Source organism: Neophocaena asiaeorientalis, unplaced genomic scaffold (assembly GCF_003031525.2).
Source record: "Neophocaena asiaeorientalis asiaeorientalis breed wild unplaced genomic scaffold, Neophocaena_asiaeorientalis_V1.1 scaffold177, whole genome shotgun sequence".
Lineage (NCBI taxonomy): Eukaryota > Metazoa > Chordata > Mammalia > Artiodactyla > Phocoenidae > Neophocaena > Neophocaena asiaeorientalis.
In genome coordinates this window covers 13963957-13984317 of record NW_020172779.1, presented here as the reverse complement: position 1 = coordinate 13984317, position 20361 = coordinate 13963957, and the positions used below count along the sequence as shown (strand labels likewise).

General features: G+C 41.5%; 1 protein-coding gene across 1 annotated transcript in view; it reads left to right on the top strand.

Moving 5' to 3' along the window:
* The window catches only part of ADCY8 (adenylate cyclase 8), a 218934-nt gene that overhangs the window by 47157 nt on the left and 151416 nt on the right, over nucleotides 1–20361 (top strand). Inside the window, exon 2 of the mRNA XM_024741236.1 lies at nucleotides 1092–1241. Coding sequence (XP_024597004.1) covers nucleotides 1092–1241 — 150 coding nt within the window. The remainder of the gene's footprint in view (nucleotides 1–1091; nucleotides 1242–20361) is intronic.

Sequence of the window (20361 nt, the reverse complement as noted above, 5' to 3'; positions counted from 1 at the left end):
AAGGGGTCACATTTTTCTGTATATGCCCATGCCACGTAATTTCATGTTATGTTCAGGACATTGTGGATGTTATGTGGTTAAGACTCTGGATTCTCTTACATTCTTCTGGAAACTGTGATTTTTGTTTTGCTGTGCTGTGTTTTAGAAAGTGGTTAACTTGGTTGGCATCAAATGACAATCTTTGTCTTTTGAAATGCAGTTCAAATCTCAGTTCAATTCTTTTATCATCAACTCAATCATTTGCTGTTTGCCCTGTGCATATGTGGTTTAGGGAAGAGTTTATATAGGAATTTAAGGTTCCCCCTCATTGGTTCCCTTCTTTGGGGGCTTTTCCTCTCACTTTTCAGCAGCCATAGTTGTTTTGAACTCTGTTCTTTGCTTCTTCAGTCCACTGGGGTTTTCTATTGGAGTTTTTCTCCCCTACCCTATACTGAGTGTTACCTGCCCGCAAGCTAAAGCCATAAAAATCAAGAAATCCACACTATGCTGTTTCTTTCTTCCAAGTGTTGACTCCCTTCCAGTATCTGCCTGCTTTTCTTCACTAGAGAGAAGTATGGAAGGGGGCAAATATGAAAGTACAACGTTTAATTTAAGAGTCCAGCCAGGAGATTTTGATGCCTAGGAGATGGGTAATGGCAATGGAGATGGAAAGCAGTAGACATCTTCTCTTGAGTTAGGAACATCAGGACCTACATGCTACTCAAGAAGAACTGGGTACCAAAGTCAAAATACAGTGTAGTACCATTCAACTAACACCTTTCCTGTTTTTTATTCATCTCTTTCTCTTCTTCTCACCTGGTTCCCCAGCCCCTTGAAGAAGCTGCTCTATTTTACTTGAGGTTTCCAATCCGAGTTCAAATTCAAACGTGGAGAGAGAGAAGCTTTAAATTGGATAGAGTGGTTGAGGGAGGTCTGAGGAGATGAGTTGACCCCAAGACCTGAATGAAGGTTCTACTAACCTGCTACTAAACATTTGGATTACTACCTTAAGATTTATATTGGAAATTTTTATTTATTTACTTTTTCTCTTTGCCTGCAAACAGCTCTTGTTTTAACCACCTGACCAGGCTATGTCTGTATTTCTGTTTTAGGTTGTGGCCCAGGCAGTGTTATTCATGTGTATGAACACGGCTGGAATCTTTATCAGTTACCTGTCAGACCGGGCCCAGCGCCAAGCCTTCCTGGAGACACGGAGGTGTGTGGAAGCCAGGCTGCGCCTAGAGACGGAAAACCAAAGACAGGTACCAACTGGAAGGGCCATATGCCCTGGTTGTCACCTAGCCAGTCTCTGAATTACATGGAGCTTTTTTCTCCCCAAACACATCCTGACTTGCAAGTGTTCTTTCAGAGTTTCTGTCATGGGATTCCAGAGTCTAAAATATTGGGTTGGCCAAAAAGTTTGTTCGGGTTTTTCCATACGCTCTTATGGAAATAGTTATATTAGACTCACGAGTCAAAGTGAGTTAGCTTTATTCGCCGCACTCAATTAATTTTTCCCCACAAGAAATAAAATGATTCTAGACATAAAGTGATTTTCTGACACTTTTCACTGACATCTGTGTTTGTGGACAAGGCCATGGTTTCTGAAAACCATTAGCATTCTCATCTTTGACTCTCCTTTTTTCAAACTATAAATTGCTGTTTCAAATAAATTTTTTACTACATAGCAATTCAAATTATAGGAAGCTCAGAGGAAAATCTTTTACATGTGTAGTTCCTAATACTTCATCCTGATTTTCAGAAGACATCGTTGAACACAATAAATTTTATGGAACGTGATACCAATCCCAGGATAGGGGATGCAGAAAAGAAAGCAAGTTGGTTCAAGGTGGAGACCATGAGTTTTAGCTGGAGGAGGTTAAGATAAGGGAGTTTCTTGGACATCCTGACTGGGTGGATGTTATAAGGTTTTACAAAATAGCTTTGGCCTCAAATGATATGTTTCCCCAAAATAAAATTAGCTTTCAAAAAAAGAAAGATTTGCTCCTATTAAAATTATTCATATATTTACAATTAATGCATATCTTTGCCTCTGAAAGTAATGTTCAAATAGGACTAACAGGAATGTGTTAAAATTGGTTATAGAATGAGCATATTTTATGTTCAACATGTTTATATGCTCATGGGAATCCTATGCTCAATAGATTTATTGGTTCTACCGTACCAGGCTCTTTTTTAAAGTTATGTCTATGGACATACGCTTGTTATTTTAAGCTTTATGCCGCAATGGTTTGAGACATTATAAAGAAATTAGCTTCAAAAAAATGCAACATTTTTTTTCATTTTAACCTGATCGAATCATCGGTAAAACATGGATCTTTAAAATGAGCAAAGCCAGGTCTGTGTGATAATGAAGGAGGTGGACAGGTAGGGTGCAACCTGACAAAACTCAACTCCCACCGCCGTATGTTATTGCCAGGGGCACAGAGGAGACTACTGAATTTCCAGAACCTATGTGGATTTCATAGGATTCAGAATTAGGACGTTTCTAAGTTGAAGCCTAAAACAATTATGGAACCTCCTAATAGATTTATTGTAGTTGCCCTGAACATCACTATAAAATAATTTAGAAAAATAACTTTAAGAAAGAAATCACCTTGTACGATAAACATCTCCCAGTATCTTCCAGGTTATATACACATATACCTTGTGTTCTCCTGCAAAACAGAGCAGGTGCCAGACTGGCACGTCACTCTTTCCATGGGATCTATGCCAATTCAGACAGTGCTGCTGTATTACTAATTCATCAGCTGTTCTTGACGCTCTGTCACAACCAGAACTGCAATTGTGGATAAGTTGTCTGGGAAGCTCAGTCTTTTATTTAATGTATATGAAATATTGGAGACACTGAAAATGATTGCCTTGTCATACCCATAAGGCTTTTCTTCTTTTCCCATTCTCCAAGTTCAGTGTCTCAGAGTCACTATGATGTAGTAATCTAACACAGTGAAGGGAGCTTCCTCCGTCCTCTCTAATCTTTATTTTTTTTTAAGTTGACGGAAGGAAGAAGAAAATAATACACAGAGGTGAGAACAAGTGACAACTCGAATGTGGTGAAAAGTTTGCTAGAATTCGTTCCGCAGCCATATTACCTCCTAGTTGGCCACCTAAACCACTTAACTGTCAGTCCTAGGTTCCTAGTCCATACTTGGGACAATATCTTTTATTTCAGCATTGTGTTTGCCTCAAATAAGGTGACATATATAAAGCAATACAAAACTATAAGTCAACCTCATTTTTTTTTTATAGATGAAATACAAGAAAAGACTCTTTCGGTGGAAGGTTCTTTGCTCTGAGGATTAAGTAGAGTATGCTGTTGGTTTGTTATAGTCCTGTGTGTACGATTCTGATAAAGTGTTTGCGGTATATTGGCCACTCTCTTTCCCTCCCGTGCTAGTATGTAAGCTAGCTGGCTCTGTATCATTCAGTGCTAAAATTACTTTCCATTGATATTGATCTCTGATTCAGGTTTCCATTATCCCTGAGAACTTCCTCAGTGGTAGATGGGCAGAGAAGGCACAGGCTTTCAAATGAGACTTCCCAGGATTTGAAATCTTTCCTTAGTTGCTTACTATCCTAGTGAACGTGAGCAAGCTCTGAGTGCACTCAGGGAAATATCCACTTACTGAGTGTTAACCTGTGCAGTAGGCATTGTTCAATGTGCTCTGTATGTCAAAAAGAACAAAATCTATTACAGGTCTCTCTTACAGCATGCCACACTGGATCTGAATCACTGCACGCCTGTTTGTTAGGATAAACTGTCCCTTGAGAGTGACCTATGGTAGCAGTTTCTGAAAACCAGTGAGGAATAAATGGTTCTGAAATGACTGAGATTGTCAGTGTTTAATAATAATGTTTAATAATGGTTACTAATCATTTTTCCAAAGAAAAACTGCCAAGCAATAGCTAAAGGATAAGTGGCACATGAGCCATGCTTCCTTTTGCTTGGTGGGTCCCACACCATGATGAGATACTTGAAGTCCTGAGAATCAGGCTTTTTCCTTGGATAACCTGAAGTTGCAGGCATTGTTCTTAAGGTCGAGAGCAAGCAGACAGGAGGAACCAGCAAATGCTAAAACTCTTTGCTCAAGGTCTCTTCTGAACTAGGTTTTTAACAAAGTTCCTTGAAGGTGACTCTCAACTTTACCATAACCCTGTTCCCTCCCATAGCACCTGGCACAATACCAGGAAGAAACTACTGAATGGGCCCAAATGTTGACATTTTTAATTTAGATGATCGGCTTCAAGAAGTTGAGCACATATTGGCTCTTTTTTTCTGGGAGGCAAGGACTTGGTCTTTTTCTTTTTTTTTTTTTAACAATTTTGTCATCAGTTGCAACTAGCACAGAGCATACTAAGCATCCCTTACCTGTCTGGTCTCTTGGTCTCCATCCCCAAAGCCTGGTCTGGTTCAGAACCAGTACACCATAGGTGTCAAAAGCAAAACCTTCAATGTCTGGAAGATCTGGATTCCAGTCCTGCTTCCTGTGCTTCCTGGCTGTAGGGACTTAGGCAAACTACTCTCCTCCAAAGACCTTGATTTTGTGGGCGTAAGATGATCATAATGGTCCTACCTTCCTCCAAGGTTGTGGTGAGATTAAGGATGAACAGTTCTCAGCCCAAGGCCGAGGATGTGCTCAAGGCATATTAGAGAGGATGCTGTGATGACAGTGACATTGATGTCACTCTTCTCTGCAGGAAAACCCTTCAATGGTAACATTCCCTCCAAGATAAAATTCAAACCCCCATGCATGACCCAACAGATCCTCCAGGATCCACCCTTTTTACTCTCTCCTCACATCCCTTTCCGCCTCCTTGCCACACACGTGAAACCAAATGACCGTCAGCTCCCTGAACTGCTAGTTCCCTGCTCTGTGTCATGTGGTTCTGGCAGCCTAGAAAGCCACCTGCCTCTCATTACTTTCAGAGTAATGTCTCTTGCCTGGATATACCGTCCCAGCATCCCTTCCTCAGTGAGGCTTGCTTGTTGAGTTGAAATGTTTTCCTTATACTTCCAACATGCCTTAAAGTTAACTGTATCATAGAACCTGTCATACTTTATAATGTTTACTAGTCTGCATTTCTCTTTTTCCATGGCCAATAAGGACTACTTAAAGGCAGCTCTTCTCCATGATTCATCTGATTCTCTGGTATTTATCCAGCACAATGGCTGAAATATAAGATCTGATTAACATTTATTTAACTGAGTTATGTTGAATTCAAATTTTGGCTCCTTTCACCTCCACCTAAACCAGGGTCATGTTGTAATAATTCTTCTTCTGTATAAAAGTAAAGAGACTTGGTACTTCTCTGGTGGTCTAGTGGTTAAGACTCCACACTTCCACTGCAGGGGGTTCCGGGTTGATCCCTGGTCAGGGAACTAAGATCCCACATGCCACGTGGCATGGCCAAAAACAAAAAAATAGTAAAGAGACTTGTGCCCACCGTGAGCCCCGTTAAAAATTTGGAGGAGGACTCATCTAATTCAGGAGAGCCTGGGACAGGCTGAGAACGTGTCTTATACAGACCTGTGAAAGGAATTTTCCATCTGGAAGCTACGTCTTACAACATCTCTCTTTGGGGAGTTAGATTCTAATTATTGTAGTTTTTGTAATCCCACCTCTCTTGCAAATGATCCAAATGGCCCATATTTGTTTTAAATATTAAAATGAATTAATAGTTTTTCTTTCATCTTTGAGAATTGCTGAAACCTGCTTATGGTAATCATGGCATTTTGAGGTATCGCCAAAGCTCTGAGGGCCCTGGAATAAAGTTTCTGATGATGCCATATGTTGCAACAGCAGGAAGATTATTATGAAATGCAGCAGGTGTTTTAGCTGTATTAAAGCAATTTTGTTTAACTTAAACATCTTTGTCAGACAATATTGGTGTAAGCTAATGGTTTGCACAATAGATTGGGTGAGAAAGTTGGGTTTCTTACAGAGTTTTGAGTTGGTTGTTTGAATGCATGTTGGTGCCCAGTAGCATCTAGGGAAGTGTTTTTTCAAGCTCTAGATAACTGTTACCTAGTAAGGCAGAGCCTTGACATTCATTCATTCAAGGGAGAATCAAAGTTGACCTGGAATTTGCAGAACCTCAGAATGTTTGTTTTTTCTGCTCCAGTTAGATAGGTCTTTTCATTATGCGCCAGAAAACCCTTTTTGTGCTATTCTCCTTCTCTTACATTTAAGACCACCCATGTGCCATGAACAAGACCATCATGTTCATCCTTATCTGTTATTAATATATTTCATATTAACTATCCTCTAGTTTATAGTGGAACATTCTCAGTTTCCTGAATATTCTTCTTATCTTATTATACTTGTGCCTTTGCTTATGCTTTTCCCCCACCTGGTATAAATTCCTTTCATCCCTAAACCTTATCCACTCTTCAAAACTCAGCTGAAAGTTCACCTCCTCCACCAAGACCCTCTCTCTTCCACCTAGCTGTGACCTCCTTGAGTGTTTCACTTGTATATTTCTTTGGGGAATTAATCTCCTTCTACATTCTGCTATGCTCTTGCTGTATTTTTCCTTCTACACTGTAAACTCTTTGAGGATTGGATACATGTTTCATTTGTGCTCTTCACAATAACTGTGGATCCAAGAGGGGGAAAACTCAAGCTAGGAAGAGAAGCAGAGACAATCAACATTTAATGGGTGCTATAATTGTGTTTGCTAAATGTCCGATCACTCAAAAATTGATGTGAATAAATAGATTTGGGAAACACTCTCCTCCCATGATGTGATTGTCAGGTCCTTGTCCTCCAAACCAGGAGTCTGATCTTTCCTTGACAATTACCAACGTTAACTTCCTCCCATCTACCAGTCCAAGTTCACTTGTCTCTTATTCCTTTACATAAATGACTTCAGCCTAGGTAGAGTTCCGCCTAAGCAACATTTTAAAAGCTATATTTTGCCTGGAGGCATCTTCTCGATCATCTTACTCCTTGAAAGCTTCTCTGCCTCTGTGCGCCACTTCTTTCGTAGTTTCGTTTCTTTTCTTTCAGGTGTGTTGGGGAGAAAAAGTAAAGTGTTCTTCCAATCACCATCCTCAGCCAATATATAATACTCCACGACTGTACTGTCCAATAGAATTTCCTGTGATGACTGGAAATATTCTGTATCTTTGTTTTCCAAATACCATTAACCACATATAACTATTTAGCAGCACGTGAAATATAGTCAGTGTGACTGAGGAATTGATTTTTTATTTTAATTCTTTTAAATTTAAAGAACCATCAGCTAGCCATTTTATCTCTTGTTTCTCTTTTGGGGATTTATCATGACTTCAACCATCACTTCTGGATGGTTCCATGTCAGTATCTCTAACACCATGTTATTTTCTGAGCTCCAGATGCCCAGCATCAACATCCTGCCGGACAGCTTCAGCTGCATCTCCCACAGGTACCACTGGCCCAGCCTGTCCTTGATTCTCTCATCCCCCCAAGATGCATTTTCTTTCTAATAGCACTTCCTTGTACCTGATTCACCCACATCAACTGTGGTACCAGTTCCTGTTGATGCCATGATCCCCTGTATTTACTAACTGTCCCTATATTTCTTTTTCTAACACTATTTAAGTCCTCCCACAGAATAGCTTCCTAACTGGCGCTAACCAGTTTCTAACCAGTGTGAACTGCTCTAACCACCTGGAGTCACTCCACCCTAAAATGATTCTGGAAGAAGAAGCTGTATTTCGCTTCTTCCCATTTTCTTTCTGATCTGTGACATGGGAGACTCTACACATATGTGAGACCTCATGGGAATGTATGGAGCACGAGCTCCTGTTTTCTCTGCATCTATACTTGTCCCTCTCCATCTCACAGAGAGTAAGAGTCCCGTGTAATGTATTCGTGTCCAGGCCTTATGTGGGGTAAGAATGCGGATCCTCCTCTCTCCGCCGGGAGCCTGCCCATGCAGGCTCCTTTCCTTCCTTAGGGAACCCACTGATTCAGTGAGCCCTACAGTGGCCTAGATGCTCCGTCTCTGGCTGAGGAGCTGTAGGTAGTACAAAAAGAAGGCCTAGGACCCACATTGTTCACTCACTTTCCAGCCATTGTGGTACGCGAGCCTCTCACTGCTGCGGCCTCTCCCGTTGCGAAGCACAGGCTCCGGACGCGCAGGCTCAGCGGTCATGGCTCACGGGCCCAGCCGCTCCGCGAAATGTGGGATCTTCCCAGACCAGGGCACGAATCCGCGTCCCCTGCATCGGCAGGCGGACTCTCAACCACTGCGCCACCAGGGAAGCCCGGTCCCCATCTTTTTTGCTAGTAATGAAGTGTCTTGATTCCTGTCTGCCTCTTGTATCTGTTTCTCAGCAGGTTCATTTGAGAGGTGAGGGATGAAACTCACTCACATCTCAAAACCCCAACAGAGTGTAATGCCTGTCAGGATCATCTTCTTGTGCCCAATTTTGATTATAGAAGATTTCACACTAAAGCCCCCCATGGATTGCTACCGCCTGTAGATTCTAAACCAGTCTCGTTTGCGCTGTATCACAACCCATCCACTACCTGGCTCCTGCCCGACTTTTCAATCGTGTCACTTGCTACCACCGTCCTTGTACTGTTACTCCCCATCCAAACCAGTAAGCATGCCCCACACGTCTGTGTCTTTGATTTCTCGCCCTCCAGGTCCAGGCTGTACCCGTCTCTGCCTTTCTCTGTGCCTCAGGAGGCTAAGCTTTATGGATGCATCAGCAGGCTCGCCACCTCTAACTGCTGGTCGGGTTTGGACAAGGAGAGGCACTGGCTGGAGACTTGAGGGTGGGAAGGCGAAGAGGCCATGGGTTGATCTCCTCACTGTCTACCTGGCTGGATGGTACACTAACAGTGCTTCCATCTCTCTCCCAGAGGCCACAGTTTCTCTCAGGCAGACATTTCCTAAGGCTACAGGTTTTTCCAGGCTCCAGGAGTGTTTGTAGCTCTACTCTTCCTAGTTTTGGGGTGCTTGAGCACCCATTGTTGGGTTCTTTAACTCCTTATTAAACTCTTTGATTACACGTTTTGAGGTACCAACTGCATCCCTCCACGGTTACCTGCTCCTACTGTTCCCTTGGTATGAGATGCCCATCTCCCTCCATCTGTATTTGTGAGACAGTTTAGCAGAGCAGAAAGACAAGGAATCAGAAAAACTCTGCTCCGTCCAATACAGTAGCCACCAGCCACGTGTGCATATTGAGCACCTGAAATGTGCCTAGTCTAAATTGAGATGTGCTGGGAGCATAAAATACACACCAGATTTTGAAGACAATACCAAGAAAAAAAAAGGAATGCAAATTATCTCATTGATAACTTTTTACATATTGGTTACATGCTGATTACACATGGAAATGATATATTTGTGGTATACAAGATTAAATAGAATATACCATTGACATGCATTTCAACTGTTTCTTTTTCCTTTTTTATGTGTGCACCGGCTCATATTCTATTTCTACTGGACAGTGCCAGCTTAGATGCTCATCCCATGTCAATTTCCAACGTGCTCTTGTGACTTTGAACAACTTGTCGAATCCCTTTGTGCATGTTTCCTCATCTCTCAATTAGAAATGATGATGCATACCCTAACCCACGGGGGCATTCTGAGAGACAAATAACTTATGTTATTTGCCTGAAAAAGTGTTATTTCACCTATAAAGAACTCCACAAATGTTAGGGCTATTTCTTTGAAAATCTCGCCAACACCCCAAACCAATGCTGAGACGTCCTCCCTTTGGAAAGCCTCCTCTGCTGTTTCCAGTCACTTAGATATTTTTAACTTAACTTAGATATTTTTTACTTTACTTAGATATTTTTACTTAACACGGGTTCTTATCACGCTGCCTAGTGTTGCAGTTAGCACCGTGATCCCCTCTGTCAGTAAGATTTTGAACAGTGAGCAGACACACAGTGCTAATGGCCGTTGAGCCTCCTGGCAGCCGACTTCACTCAAAGGATTTGTGTTTACCCCCTCGCAACTCTTGCAACCATCTGGCTGCCTAGTTCTTTGCAATCTTTCTAGCACATTACTTGCATCTTCTGGCATGGCAGGAAGAGTGAAAGCTTTGCAGAAGAACAAACCTGGATTTGATTGCTAGTTACTCCACGTCTGGGTGACCTTGGGTGCACCACTTAAACTCTCTGAACGTTGGATCCTTTATCTGTCAAAAATGATAATCTCTCAAGGTTGCTGTGAGGAAATCAAGCAATACAGATGAGAGTTGGGCATTATAGTTGGTCCTTGAACTGTTGGACCACCTGGGCCACAGCCTGAGTTTTAAAACAGAACATGCTCCGATTCTAGTAACTATAGTTTTTCTTCTTGCTATTTGTGTTCTTATATCTGGCATCCCCGTGCAGTACTAATTTAAAATACTCTCCTTGATCCCAAGAGAGGCCATCATTATGCACTCATTTGCATACTATTAACATTTACAGAGGCAGTTCAGATAGAAGAAATCAATCACCATCATTGCTCTCAACACCTTTGATCCAGCCGGGAGAAGCTGAAGAGCAGCTGAAGAGCCATGTGGGGACCTTTTATCTCATAAATCCGTCCGGGGAATTTTGACTAAAGAAATTGGAATTGGAAACTTAACACAACCTAATAACTTTAATGCTGAAGGGAAGGTATGATTTGTAGCCTGGAGATAGTTGAAGGCACATTTCAAAAGTGGTAGTAGAATAAACGAGAAAAATAAAATATGTATTTTTAAAAAATAATCCATGCTTAAAACATTTTATTTCAGCTGGATGTGAGTATGGGTCCATTGAAGGGAATTCTATACTCTCTATTTTGCATAAGCCACACTCAAAATGGATTGACCATAAAAGAGGGCAAATAATTTAAAAATACTTTTAGAGCAATCTGAGAGCCATTGTAGAATTTTCTTTGTTTCCCGTCTTTTGCAAATTTCATGCCCACACCTAATTTAAAAGCATTTTTTAAGAAGGAAACTGAGAATACACATATATATGGAATCTAAAAAACAAACAAAAAAATGGTCATGAAGAATGTAGGGGCAAGACGGGAAAAATATGCAGACCTACTAGAGAATGGACTTGAGGATACGGGGAGGGGGAAGGGTGAGCTGTGACAAAGTGAGAGAGTGGCATGGACATATATACACTACCAAACGTAAGGTAGATAGCTAGTGGGAAGCAGCCGCATAGCACAGGGATATCAGCTCGGTGCTTTGTGACCACCTAGAGGGGTGGGATAGGGAGGGTGGGAGGGAGGGAGATGCAAGAGGGAAGAGATATGGGGACATACGTATATGTATAACTGATTCACTTTGTTATAAAGCAGAAACTGACACACCATTGTAAAGCAATTATACTCTAATAAAGATGTTTAAAAAAAAAAAGAAGGAAACTGAGTATTTCTGAAGCATTCAACTTTTCATAGAAACAAAAACTTGCTTTCTTTTCACACTCACATTCTGTTGTTTGTACTGTATTTAATTACATTCTGTTTTAACAATTGCAACTACAGCTGACATAAACAAATTTGGAAACACACCTACTACCTCTAGGTAAACATACAACATAATTGATGCTGCAGACATGGGAGGTGGATTAGACAGGGTCAGCTAGCTATGAGTATTTAACATGTTGGGGACGTCCATCAGTAAGAAGTTATTGGATCAGTTAAGTAGAGGTTTACTGTCATGCGATGCCATTTTGTAAATTATCTGTGAAAGTAAAAAAATCCAAATTGGCCTTTAAAAATATTGAAACTATTCTTGGTTAGCAGTCAGAGTCTATAAAGTTGAGACTGGCTGAGAACTAGGCTCTCAAAGCAAGTAGAAATTTGGCGTGAAGTGAAATCGTCATTTCAACCTCCATTCACTCAACAAGCATAGATCCTTCCCTCTCCAAAACTTTTGTTTCTTCAGTATTCCCTCTCAGTGAACAGAATCAGTGGTCCACCAGCTCTCCAAGTCACACTAGCTCCTCGTCTCCATCTTCCCTGATATCCGGTCATGATCATGAGCGGTTGGATCATCTTCTTGGTCATCACTCATATTTTTCTCCACCTTTCTAACCCTACTTCTTGTTCCATTTCTCTCCCGGATCGCGGTAACAGCCCCTTCACTCCCTACATGTTGTTCTCCGTGCCGCAGCCAGAGTGATCCTTATAAAATCAGAATCTGCTCAGGTCACCTCCATGACTTCTATATTGGATTGAATAGCGCCTGCCCCCCAATTCACGTCCACTCGAACCTCAGAATATGACCTTATTTGGAAGGAGGGCCTTTGCAGATGTAATCAAGTTAGAATGAATTTATACTGGATTAGGAGGAAGCTTAATTCAGTATGACTGGTGTTCTTATAAGAAGAAGAGAGAACACACAGAAACACAGAGAGAAGAAACATACAGGGGAAAATACCAAGTGAAAACAAAGGCGGAGATTGGCATGATGCATCCCCAAGCCAAGGAGCACCAGAGACTGCTGGTAACCACCAGAAGCAGGGAGAATGGACAGTTTCTTCTCTACGAGCCCCCACGAAGGAATCAACCTGCTTCCACCTTGATTTCAGACTCCTGACCTCCAGAACTTTGAGAGAAGAAATTTCTGCTGTTTTAAGTCATCCAGTTTTGTGGTGATTTTTTACGGCACTCCTAGGAACTTAATGCAAGTTCCCACTGCCTTTAGAATGAAATCCAGTTCATTTCTTACCTCTCCACCTAAAACATTAGCTGGATAGAAGTAGCAATAACTAGCCCATATATCGCATTTGCTACGTGCTAGATGTTATACGATACACTTTACGTATATCACTTTATTTTATTTAATCCTCAGAGCAACCTTATGAGGTGGGTGGTATTTTAACCTCCATTTATAGATGAGGAAACCAATAAACAGAGAGGTTATGTAATAGCTAGTAAGTTGCAGACCTAGACCGTCTTGCTCCAGAGCCTGTATACCAACTGTTATGCCATGTGGGTTAATAAAGTCTCCTGGACATGCCACCCTGTTCACAACCTGCGCATCATCGTATATCCCTCCCTCCTTTGGAAGGGCTCTTGCCCTCTCTTCCTCACTGGAGACTCTCCAAGTAGTTTCGGTCTTAGCAGTAGGGAGAATGCATTGCCCCATGTTACTGAGTATCTAGGGGTAGGTGCACAGATGCCTCACCAGGACTATGGTGTAATCAATGGTAATAAACAGAGAGACTTGGGGAAATCAAATCCGTTTTCTTAAGTAGGGAAAAGTTACAGTGATTCTACTCAGAGAAGCGTCTAGTGGAGGTGCCAGCTTCCAATGAAACCTCCATGAAAGTTCCTACTGTCAGTGATGGAGTCCAGGAGGCCCAAGAGTAGTGTAGGGCTTGGGGGCAGTTCCCTTTGCTTTTCTCACATGGGATTTTTATGCTCTCCTTTATTCTCCCAGCTATTCCAAAGGCCCCAGCTTTGCACCTACCTACTCACCGAGTGCAAGAAACTGATAACCACCGAAGATTATTTTACAAGGGGCACACTCCTCCCAAGCCAGCTTTAGACTCAGAGTTCCATTCCTAACAGGCTTCAGGCACAGCTTGATCCAGGGGCTATTTAGTACACTTGGCTGATTTCCTTTCACTATTTAGGACTCAGCTAAGTCAACAAAATCCAATCAGAATTCCACATTAACCACTTTTTTTCTCAGAGCCCTTTTCAGAGTTTTCATAATAGTAACAAATGTATTGCCAATATCCAATCAAGTTAGTGCTTTATGAAATATAGACCAAGCCCTGAGTTAGGTGCCAGAAATAAAAGTAAGATTTTTTTAGATAACAATTTTTCAGAATAAACTGGAGTTTGGTAAGTTTGGCACTTTGCAACTTGACTTACGTGGCACGTCTTATATATATCTTGACACTGGATTGCAAGCATCTTGATCCATGGAGGACTCATATCCAACACCCCCATAATATCTGACTTGGTATTAGACATTCAGAAAGTAACATTGTATGAAATGAATGAAATAATGATTGAGTTAAGGAGAGTTCCCATGAGGCCCCTTCCCCAAGTAGGAGGGTATTGTTGACAAATATTGAAGAAAGCTTTCCCTTCCCCTGTAGTCAGTTGGGTGCTAGCTTCTGCAGAGGTTTACACATCCCACAGGGGGTGTTCCTGTTGAACTCTCCACGCCGTCAACTCTTCTTTCTTCATTCCCATTGTCCAGAAGAGTTTGTGGTTTAGCTCTATCGAAGCCACCTCTTTTGTCTATTAATCACCAGGATGTAAATATTTCATCTCTTTTCATCTCTCCAACAGCTCAAAGCATTTCATTTTTCACATCTGTTATCCTGGTATCTCTTTGGAACAGGCAAGAGACAGGTGGTGCCCTGGGCTGACTTCTATCGTAATGTCATTAATATTTTATTGCAGTCATTTTCGGTCTCTCTGTCAACTAGGCTGCATGCAGCACGGAGAAGGAGAACGCTCCCCCCTTTTTAATTTTAAGACACTGTAATATCAAGCTGGAATGTCTCATCCTCAATAAAGCCCCTCTGCAGAGCAGGTAGAACAAGGTTTAATGCCTGCTTTTATGCCCGAAAACTCAGATTCAGAGATATTTATTATTTATTTTTGGCTGCGTCGGGTCTTAGTTGCGGCATGTGGGCTTCCCTCTAGTTGTGGCGTGTGGGTTTTCTCTCTCTAGTTGTGGCACACGGGTTCCAGGGTACGAGGGCTCTGTAGCTTGTGGCACAGGGTCTCTCTCGTTGAGGCGCCCAAGCTCAGTAGCTGTGGCACGTGGACTTAGTTGCACCACGGAATGTGGGATGTTAGGTCTCCCACCAGGGATCGAACCCGCATCTCCTGCATTGGAAGGCAGATTATTTACCGCTGGACCACCAGGGAAGTCCTAGATTCAAAGATACTACGTAACTTGCCCAAGATCAGAAAATTAGTAAGCACATGGGAAAAAAAAAAAAGACTCAAATTCAGTTCTTCCGATTGTGATTTCCAACATACACATCAATGTCTTTTTAGTGAAGATAGCACGATGCTTAGTCGTGTTACCTGTGTCTGAAAAACGTAGTGAACCTTATGTGAAAGAGCCTTTTAGCACTCTCTAAAAAGACTTTGAAATCCTCAAGCCTTAAGGAGTGCTGAGATTTTCTTAGCAGCAGATTTAGTGCCTAAAGTCTTCTGGGCTCACAAATGTGTTCTTTATTCCTCACATTTGACTAAATTCCTTTCAGGAGAGCTCAGCATCTTGCCCAAATGTCATACTGCCTTTGGTTTATCCTTTCTTTCCCAAAGAAAACAAAAGTACCTTCCTTTTTATTTCCTCATGTTAGAGTTGTTGCTGCATCGGACTAGACCCTCAACCAAAGGTTACCATGGGTAACTGAGCCTTGGTTAGGGTGAGACGGATGACAAAAGTGTGCATTGCTACATCATGGGCCACTCTGCATTCAAAGAGCCAATTGCTCTATACTATAGAGTGTATCATATGCCAGGTTCTCTGCTAAGCAGTCATCTCGGGAGTGGAGAGGAGTATTTTATTGCTGACATTGTTTAAAACTGCTAATGAGTGGTGATAATAAAAGGCAGAACAACCTTAATCCTGTTATAATTGGGGTTTTTTGGCCACGCTGTGTGGCTTGTGGGATCTTGGTTCCCCAACCAGGGATTGAACTTGGGCCCTCAGCAGTGAAAGCAGGGAGTCCTAGCCACTGGACTGCCAGGGAATTGCCCTGTTATAATTATTTTAAATTCTCTATAGACAAGAGACCCCCTTCCTGCCTGCACCCGGTACAGACCACCCCTACTTCCTCCTCTCCACTCCCAGGGTTGAAAAGACATGTCTCACTGGGTCCTGACAATAATCTGATAAGGGAGCTACTGTTATCATCTTACAGATGAAGGAACTGAGGCTCGGAGAGGTTGAGTAACCTGTCTAGGATCACACAGCTAAGTGACAGGACCTGAGTCACAGTCTGTGAAGGAGACACGGCCTCGGTTGGCCCTGTGCACTGGCGTCTCTGGGCACAGAGAAGGAATTCAGCAACGACTGAGCAGATGAAAGAATGAGCCAAGAGCGTTGTCTCAAGGTTCCCAATTTGATATATCAGGGAACTACTAGATGAAGGGACCTGAGAAACTCTCAACTCCTTGAAGAGATTAAGAAAAAGAAAAAAGTCCCCCAAATCTGAATTTTGTGATTCATCCTTTAAATTGCACTCATGGACTATAGACTATGGAGCAGTGCAGGCCACAGTCTATGACTTGACCACTGGGATGAATTAAAATACATCTGATGACTATTGCTATTTCATAAGCACCTACTGTATACCAGGATCTATAAAAGAGGCTTTGTCATTGAATATAAAAACAATTTCTGGAAGACATGTATTATTGTTCCCATTTTGTAGATGAAGAAACTGAGGCACAAAGGAGTCGCTCATGTAAGTTATCATAGTTACAGAACAAGTCAGTTGTTGAACTCATACAGGTTTCAACTCAAGCTTGCCTGATGCCAAAACCCGTTAGTCGTTGCATTTCTGAACAGAACCAGAGTCCCTGGGATCTTAGACCACTAACAAGTAGACATGGGTGTTACCCAGACTTTTTTTAACCTCCTTGCTGAATCAGCCAAAAGTGCATGTACAGAGTATTCTTTGTATCCTTTAGGAGACAATTAAACAATAGCTTTTGCATAGCTGTGCTCGCACTTGGCTTTCAGAAACAATAACAGTTCTCGGTGAACATTCCATATAAGCCCTTTAAGATAAAAGTTCAAATGACAAAGTCAGATTTTGATAAAATTTTTAACTTTTTAATTACTGAAAGTGTGACTGGAGGTTTTTCACCATGTAGCACGATTACCTTTTCACATACAGTCAGCCTTCCATATCCATGGGTTCCACATCCACAGATGCAACCAACCATGGATGGAAAATATTTGCAAGAAAAAAATTCCAGAAAGTTCCAAAAAGCAAAACTTGAATTTGCCCCACACCGACAGCTATTTACATAGCACTGACATTGTGTTAGGTATTATAAGTAATCTAGAGATGATTTAAGGTATACAGGAGGATATTCATAGGTTATGTGCAAATTCTACACCCTTTTATATAAGGCGCATTACCATCCACGGATCTTGGTATCTGCGGGGGGTCCTGGAACCAATCCCCCTCGGATACCGAAGGACAATTGTATTCTGTCTGTTCATTTCCCCCGTTATTTCCTGCGTAATGTCCCTATTCTAAAAGCTTTATGTTTTAGCGCCACTATACAATTAGAGTTCTAAAACAATGGCTAAAATACAGCATGCTTGCCAGTGAATTTAACAAACATTTGGCCTGTGGTTACAGTGTGCTAGACACTATCAAATTCTTTTACAAATATTAGCTCATTTAAGCCTACACCAACCCTATGAAGTGATGCTAAGATTATCATCTCCAATTTACAGAGGGGAAACTGGAGTACAGAGAAGGTAAGTCACAGAGTCAGGAACGGGCGGTGTTAGGATTCAAACCCAGAGCCCAGCTCCAAGGCGATGCACGTAACTGCCTTTTCCCTCATTTACCTTCACTTCAGATTCCCTGCCCTCCATCCCTCCTGTGAGAGCTAGACCCTTGTTCAGATGCAGGCATTTTATCTATTATGCACCTCTTTCTTCTACAAACATACATTGGCTACCGTATTGTAGTTTTTTGCCACCACATACCCACTTTTCTGTGACTTCCTTCTCCTGGCTGTACCCAACCCACCCCTCTTATTGGTCACCCCATTAATGACCATGATCTTTATCCTGATCCTGCACCCTGACTAGATGTTGACCCAAGCAGAGGCTCTATGCAGACATGTTGAGTCTTGAACCTAGCAAGAATCTTCTCAAAATGGCCAAAGATATAAGGCATAAGGACCAAGAGCTCCCAGTGGCTTAGAAGTGAGAGAGAAGGATGAAGCTGACCTACAGGAGAAGCAGAGACCCAAGTTTAGGGGCAAGAGTCATTATGGGTCCCTGGGTCCTTCTGTTTCCAAAGTCCATCCTCGGTTCTGCCCTTAGAATCCTTGAGACACCCAGTATAGTTATGATAATGCCTGATTTTTTTTTTTTTAAGCTATGTTGAGTAGGGTATCTGTCTTGTCACCAAAGGAATCAGATAATATGGCAACTCCTCACGAGGCTCTGGAGGTGGAGTAAACATGCTCTTGGCTCTCAGATACTTCACAGTGTAGGGAGGGTGACAGACACCCAAATAAGAATTGTAAAATCCCTTTAGCTGAGATCATCTGGATGGAAGGTTACTCAGTTAATTGAAAAAGTACGTTGAAATTGGGAATTATGAACAATTCAACTTAAATATTTTATTTGTAACAAATGTAAAATAATATGTTCATTATCTAGTCTCTTAAAATAAGGCCAAGGCATTTTTGATGGAACTAGAACAAATCATCTTAAAATTTGTATGGAGACACAAAAGACCCCGAATAGCCAAAGCAGTCTTGAGGAAAGAAAACAGAGCTGGAGGAATCAGACTCACTGACTTCAGACTATACTACAGAGCTACAGTAATCAAGACAATGTGGTACTGGCACAAAAACAGAAACGTAGATCAATGGAACAAGATAGAAAGCCTAGAGATAAACCCACACACCTATGGTCAACTAACCTATGACAAAGGAGGCAGAGATATACAATTGAGAAAAGACAGTCTCTTCAATAAGTGGTGCTGGGAAAACTGGACAGCTACATGTAAAAGAATGAAATTAGAACACTGCCTAACACCATACACAAAAATAAACTCAAAATGGATTCGAGACCTAAATGTAAGACCGGACACTATAAAACTGTTAGAGGAAAACGTAGGAAGAACACTCTTTGACATAAATCACAGCAAGATCTTTTTTGATCCACCTCCTAGAGTAATGGAAATAAAACCAAAAATAAACAAATGGGACCTAATAAAACTTAAAAGCTTTTGCACAGGAAACCATAAACAAGATGAAAAGACAACCCTCAGAATGGGAGAAAATATTTGCAAACGAATCAACAGACAAAGGATTAATCTCCAAAATATATAAACAGCTCATGCAGCTCAATATTAAAGAAACAAACAACCCAATCCAAAAATGGGCAGAAGACCTAAATAGACATTTCTCCAACGAAGATGTACAGATGGTCAAGAAGCACATGAAAAGCTGCTCAACATCACTAATTATTAGAGAAATGCAAATCAAAACTACAATGAGGGCTTCCCTGGTGGCGCAGTGGTTGGGGGTCTGCCTGCCGATGAGGGAGACGCGGGGTCGTGCCCCGGTACGGGAGGATCCAGCGTGCCGTGGGGCAGCTGGGCCCGTGGGCCGTGGCCGCTGGGCCTGTGCGTCTGGAGCCTGTGCGTCCAGAGCCTGTGCTCCGCGACGGGAGAGGCCACAGCGGTGGGGGGCCCGCGTACCACAAAAAAAAAAAAAGAACTACAATGAGGTATTACCTCACACCAGTCAGAACGGGCATAATATTACTCAGTCATAAAAAGGAATGAAATTGAGTCATTTGCTGAGACGTGGATGGACCTAGAGACTGTCATACAGAGTGAAGTAAGTCAGAAAGAGAGAAACAAATCTCGTATATTAACGCAGGTATGTGGAACCTAGAAAAATGGTGAGATGAACCAGTTTGCAGGACAGAAGTTGAGACACAGATGTAGAGAACAAACGTATGGACACCAAGGGGAGAAAACCGCGGTGGGGTGGTGTGCTGAATTGGGCGATTGAGATTGACATACATACACTGATGTGTATAAAATTGATGACTAATAAGAACCTGCAGTATAAAAAAACAAACAAAAAACTTTCTTTGGGTTATTTGTATGGAAATATGTTAATATAAATGTTTCAGACATTACATGAAATTTCTAAAAATCTTATATGTTCTGGTATAATGTTATAAGTCATAATTCTAGTTATTTAAAATGTATATCTCAGAAATAACTAAATTTCCTTGTCAATTGCATTATTATAATTTTCATCAAATCTTTAACCATGGTCATTTTTAAGTCTTTTGTCATTTACAGACAGTTCTGGGTGTACTCTTATGCTTTTGCAAAAATGTTCCTATAAAAGGGTTTCCTCTTCAAGGAATTCATGGAAAAGACTCTGACAAGTACAGGTTTCTGGTAACTGACTATACTGCTGAACTGAATGAATAAGCATTTTCAGAACTCTAATGGAAAACTGATGAATTCATAAAAGTGCTAACAAAAGATCAAGATAAAAAAAATTAATTACACGGGACTGAGTAAACTGATGAGGATGATTATAATTTTTGTGACTTTCTGTTTGAATAAAAAAAAAATCCCACAAGGACTCAGAGGCAAAAAATATACAAATCAATTTTCACTTAAGAGTAAAGGAGCTGTTACCATGGAGGAT